Genomic DNA, 6,217 nt, shown 5'->3' with positions numbered 1-6,217 from the left:
ACACAAGTGAACAAAAGTTTTAATAATTCTTGTGGTTCAATATTTGATTGAGATTTTCAGTCAATGTTGTTTATTATTGTGTGTGTAGTTGCTATACAAACTTGTGCAATATTTCCAAATTATTGTGGGTTAACTCAACGTGTTAGGTTGGGTTAAAATGATATTTTAACAAGGTGAGTAAAAAAAATGTATCAATTCTAGGTATAAGTTCTATGTCTCGAATAATTTGAGTCTTTCAGTTTTCATCGATGGCTTCCTCATTGTTAGATATTGTCAGGCCATAACAAATCATAGCCTAGGTCAAAATATCACATAGGTATTACCTTATTACCTTCTTTATCAGCAAGGCCAGCTATAATGCCGAATAGGTTGTGTCATTAGGATTAATAAAATTAAAGGCTGCACTTTACTTTAGGTCCTACACTCATTCGTTTATTCTATTCAAACAACCAATAAGTTATACAACAACAAACAAACAACCGAACACCACACTACAACAACCGAAACAATCGATATATCTATCGATATTTTCATTCGAATGAGTGTAGGACCTAAAGTAAAGTGCAGCCGTGGTCGTAAAAAATATTGGCCTTTTCATTCATCCTCAAAGTACTCTGTCAGTGAGTAAGTTAGTATCAGGGTGGCACCGACCGGGAAAACCGGGAATTATGCGTGATTTTTTTGAACCGGGAAAAAACCGGGAATTAGGCTATGCGTGAATTTTGTATTTAACCGGGAATTTTTTGGCGCGATCGCGCATGACGACGATGACGTATCCGTGACCGTGGGAAACGACGATGGCGTTTCCGTGACCGCGGGAGACGATGACGACGTTTCCGTGACCGCGGAGACGATGACGACGTTTCCGTGACCGCGGGAGTCGATGACGACGTTTCCATGACTGCGGGAGATGACGATGACGTTTTCGTGACCACGGGAGACGACGATGACATTTCCGTGACCGCGGGAGACGACGATGACGTTTTCTTGACTGCGTGTGACGACGATAACGTTTCCGTGACTTCGGGAGACAGTGGTGATGTTTCTGTTACTGAGTGAGATATTCAGGATTTTGCAGTTATTGTAGAAAACGATGATGGTGTCTCTACAACTGTGTTAGATGATTACAATATAACCTCGAGTGTGGCTTGACAAAAAATTTAAAATGGCACATTTCTAGAAAGTTTTTTTTATATCTTATATCTTTAATTTACCTTTAACGTGGTATTTATTTAATGTGTAAAAAACATAAATTGGCTACATGCAATTTTTGTAATTTCTGCATTATTTCCTGTAGGCCTCTTGGAAAACAACCCATTACTCCAAAATTATACTAGGCCTAAGTTATATGAAAGTACATAAAGCCAGGGGTTGGTGTAGTACGGTAATCCTTCAGAAAATTTGGTAAAATTGAAATTATCAGTATTGAGAATCTATTTTTCAGTGTCTGTACAGAGATTCGATAAATTTGGGTATCAACATATCACTATTTTTAGGAAGTTATTAATAAATTGCAGGTTTAAGGAATAGTTTTAAATTTTTGGATTATTTAATCAGTAATATATAAAAAATTGAATACTTGTGTCAGGCAATATTACAGCAATCATAATTTTTTTTCCTTAACTGAGAATGCTCTTTCCGATAACTAAAGTAGCAAGCTGTGTTAGCGCTATAACAGCATTGCGGGAGTTGGCTCAAAACACGTTGGAAATTTTAGTATGAAAAGTACGACCTGAACTACCAGATTTTTTTTTTTTTACTCATGAATTACTCATGAATTTTTTCTCGTTGGCCTGGTGGACACCCTGTATCATGGCCTCTTTAATAAATAATCCTTGAGTAAAATCTTGAATTTTTCTATTCCTGTAATATTTTTTATTTCCTTTGGGATCTTGTTGTAAATCTTGGAGCTCAAAAATTCAGGGCTATTTGCTACTAAAGTGAAGTTTACCTGGGTTATGTGGACATTTTGACATTGCCTTGTGTTATGTAACTTAATTGTGGAATGCTGCATTTTTTAGGAAAAGTGGGGTTTTCTTTAGGCCTACACTCAGTGCTGAATCCAGGATAAAAAGTGCTGTCATGGTATTAACCTTGGCCTAACTTATTAATTATTTCATGAAACATAAATAGCCTAGGCCCATAGGCTATGTTTTAACGTTCTGAGCTTTTCTAGTCACCAAATTTTGGAGTTAATTTTTGGCAGAGGATGAACACGTTCGTTAACCGGACATGGATTAGGCGTCCGGCAGCTACTGTCATAACCTAACGATCCAAACTTGCTGATAGGCCTAATTAAAAAATCAAGTGACGGTTAAATTCTGTTTATCTTAAAATTACAAATGCCTCAAATTCTAACAAAAGATAAAAAATGGGATTTAAATGGTTAAGAAGAAATTTGACATTCTAAGCAAAATCTTTGACAAGAAGTCAGTGTCACCGTGAAGGGATTCGATCTAGATACCTCTTATAGGATCAGCCAAGTAGCCTACTCTGTCCCCATTACACCACAAACACCGACTGGCTGTACTATTGTGGTAATGGTGTTCCGGGCCCCCACAACCTGGTGACGTCACTTCCAGACGGCTAATCAGGTTCGGTTACCGTACCGTACGCGTATCCTCTGTGTTAATTTTTTCATAAACATCTCAATGGTAAGTTAACCCTCCGAGTGTCCATAGTTTAGGCCTTAATGTCCACCTATTTTTGGCGCATTTGCAAGGTTTTATTAAAACTGATCTGAGAAGCTTAAAACAATGTTAATTCTACTGTTCTATATACCATTTTGTTTGGAAAATCATGGGCTTCAATATTATACATAAAAGATAAAGAACATTTGTTTCAAAAAATTTTTTAGGTAAAAAAAATATTTTGGAAAATGTAAAAAAAAAAAAATAAGTTCGCGCTCAATGAAATTGTATAAATTATAGGCCTATAAATATTTGAAAATAGCCACTTTGTTCTAAATTTTATGAGGATTACAAATATATAATAATATAAGGAAGTAGATTTGCAAATAAATAAGTTATGGGCAAAAAACAGATTTCAGTACATAGCGTTTACACCAGCTAAGAATGCATGGCCTTACCATAGCTAGGAATCTGGCTGATAATTTACATCAATATCACTACCTACTTCTTCAGGATCATCAACCAGCCCTTCAAAATCACTTAAATCTTCTTATAATGCACCACGTATATCACTACTTTTGATTTTTAACACTAAAACAATGTTAAACGTAATAAAACACATCAGTCATCGGTCCGAGGGTAACCTAGCTGTTTAGAAATACGCACGTCAGCTGTCTGCTACAATTACGATCGGCTCGGAGAACATACAGCGCTGAGACAGACCTCTGGAGAAAGCGTAGAATATAACAAAAAAAACGATACCTAACTTGATCCAGTTCAATCCGATTCAGTCAGTCATAGAGCCTTCGCCGTAAACGATGTTCGTGCGTTGAAAAATCGACGCGTGACACTACACAAAGTGTGTAGCGCGTCGATTTTTCGACGATGGACGCTCGGAGGGTTAATAAGTGTCCTGTTTTTTAGAAGTTTGTAAATTCGACCCAGCATCCACGTTAAAGTACATACCAGGCAAAGTTTTCAGTTTATTTCTATTGGAGTTCTAGACCTATGATCATATAAATAATTGTCAAGAAAGGTAGTGTGTTTAAATGTTATTTTACCAAGGGGCACAGTTCCGCAGATATAGTTAGGCCTACGGTACGGTATGATATATATTATGCTTATGATCGGATTAATTTTTTATTAGGTCTAGGCCCTAAGTATAGCCTATGTAAATTGAATCTGATGTAAGGGCCTAGATTTCATGCGATATAAAAAAAATCTCTAAATTTTGAACACATGGCCATGGTAGGTTTGTCTTAGGGGCTTGTACGCATGGCGGTCGCTGACTTGTATGTTTGTGTGTGTGTGTAAGTATTTAAAAAATGTATTGGTTTTTGTTAAAAGTTTCTGGTAGGCCTACCTATCTATGATTTCTGTTTTGTTTTAAACTCATTCTGTTAAAATATTTATATTATATTTTAACTTAGTACAGGTTAACCCTCGAAGTGTTAACACCCGCTGTGGTGTTATGCGTCGCTTTTGCGACTCACAAACATTATTTAAGGCGAAGGCTCTGGGACTGACTGAATCAGATTGAACTGGATTGAGATTGGTATCGTTGTTTTCGGCAGATTCTAAGCCTTCTCCTGATGTCTGTTTCTAGACACTTTTCATTTTAGTTGCCTTCCTATCATAATGTAGCAGACAGATGACGTGCGTAGGCCTATTTGTAAACAACTTTGGTTGACCTCACATCGATGACTGTGCCCTTACCTAATCATCTGATATGTCAGCCTTTGAGTAAAAGGGTTAAGTTAATTTCAAAGATAAAATAAACTGTTAATTTAATATTTTTGGTTCCAGGTCTTTCCCCATATTTAGATATTGTTGGCATAGACATATTCTAAGGTGTAAAAATGAATCATGAGGAATCCCTTGATTTTGAAGAAATAATGATCAAAGAAGAATTAACAATTAAAGAAGAATTAACAATTAATGAGGGATTTTATTCTGAAGAAATAACAGAGGGACAAAATTGTGAAGGATTGCCATTGAAAGACACCGGTCCCAGATGTGAAGGGAATTTATGTTCTGAAAACCAAGAATATTCTGCTGATGTGGGAAACATTTCAACCAAGAATGAGGACATGGGATTGGAAGAAACTGCGAAGGATGACTCTATATGTATCGAACCTACTGTGAAGGAAGAAAGTGTTATCTCTGAAATGGAAACTGAAGATATCCAATCTGGAACAGAACCTCCACAAAGCAATTTTGAATCGGAAATATTGAAAAATAGATTGTTAGAAAAGTCAAACAATGAAATAAATATTTCATCTTCAAGTTCTGGTATTACCGAATGTATCGATAATGAAGGTGAAGAATCTCATCTTAACAGCAGTGAAGAACAAATGGTCTCACATCAAAAATTTAAAGTCAACATGTCAACCATTGAATCGGTTTCAAAGGAACACCAGGTAAATACTAGCGTTTATTACATTATATAATAATCTTACATATTAAGTGGAAGAGTTTTTTTAATCGCAGATTCTGAATCAACCACTTGACAGATTTTCATGATTCTTCTGTTGATAGAAAAATAATTTTCATTGGAAGGGAATTTCAAATCCATAATTTTGATTTGGAGTTTGAGTTTTTCATAAATCTAATTTTAATTTTGAAAAAAGTCTGCATCAAGAGCAAACATTTTAAGTTTGTTTGGTTGCAATATAATTTAAGTTAACCAAAAGCTTGGTTTTCTTTAGCTACAAACTGTCACTGAAATGCTTCCTTTTAAAAGTTATTTACAGTAGGCCTAGCCGTTATTGATTGTTGGTGCTTATATTTTTTATGTTCATACTAAATGTTCATTAAATTGTGTGTAATTTTGAACTAAATCTTAAAATGTTTAATTTAATTAAGTTAGGTATGTCGTAAATTAATTTTGTGTGAATATAAGTTTATGGGACAAAAAACTTTTTCGGGACAATCAATGTCCTCGTTTAAGAAATTAATTGAATCTGGTTTCAACTAACATTTGTTTTTAATCGAAAAAAGGCAGAATACCTGTTCATTGTAACCGGGTATCTTATTTTGAGTAAATAGTTTTTTATATATGTATAATAAATATAACTTCCGGAATTTTAGTGCCGGTCGTACGTCCCCAATACGGTCTCAATCCACTCAAAAAATCTGCTTGTCATAATTTGATGTTGAACAATAAACAATACCGGTACCTAGTTGCTTTTGCTTATTATTTATCAAAACAACATATCCTAACACTATACTTGGGAATAACGAATAGAATTTCTAACAAATAGCGCCAATTCGTTAGTTTTTTCTGCTAACTTCTATTTTATTTGTTAGTTTTTAAAAAGTGCTGGAAATAACTTGTAGGCTACTCAGTTAGTTTTATAAGTAACGAATAGATAATCCTAAATTCATTAGTTTTAAATTGTTAGTATTTTGGTCAGGCGAAAGTATTTCAAATACCGGTTATTTATTTTACGTGTTCAGTTAGGGTTGCATGTGTACGTGAGAGATCAGCGCCCTTGTTGACAAACAACGCGCTAAAAAAAAAAACGCGCTGGTGGGGAAAGAGGAAGTCAAAGTCCAGTTGCTTTGGTATGCAGCGGATCCGGGGG

General features: G+C 35.2%; 1 protein-coding gene across 1 annotated transcript in view; it reads left to right on the top strand.

Annotated features, from left to right (window-relative positions):
- The window catches only part of LOC129005397 (DNA excision repair protein ERCC-6-like), a 48,195-nt gene continuing 41,978 nt past the window's right edge, over positions 1–6,217 (top strand). The window contains exons 1-2 of the mRNA XM_054434268.1: positions 1–173; positions 4,437–5,050. Of these exons, the coding sequence (XP_054290243.1) occupies positions 4,490–5,050 (561 nt within the window). The 5' untranslated portion in view covers positions 1–173; positions 4,437–4,489. The remainder of the gene's footprint in view (positions 174–4,436; positions 5,051–6,217) is intronic.

This window comes from Macrosteles quadrilineatus, unplaced genomic scaffold, assembly GCF_028750875.1.
Source record: "Macrosteles quadrilineatus isolate MER2022 unplaced genomic scaffold, UCM_ALF_1.0 Scaffold_21__1_contigs__length_2333173, whole genome shotgun sequence".
Taxonomy (NCBI): domain Eukaryota; kingdom Metazoa; phylum Arthropoda; class Insecta; order Hemiptera; family Cicadellidae; genus Macrosteles; species Macrosteles quadrilineatus.
The sequence above is the reverse complement of the archived record's forward strand: the minus strand, read 5'-3'. Positions and strand labels throughout refer to the sequence as shown.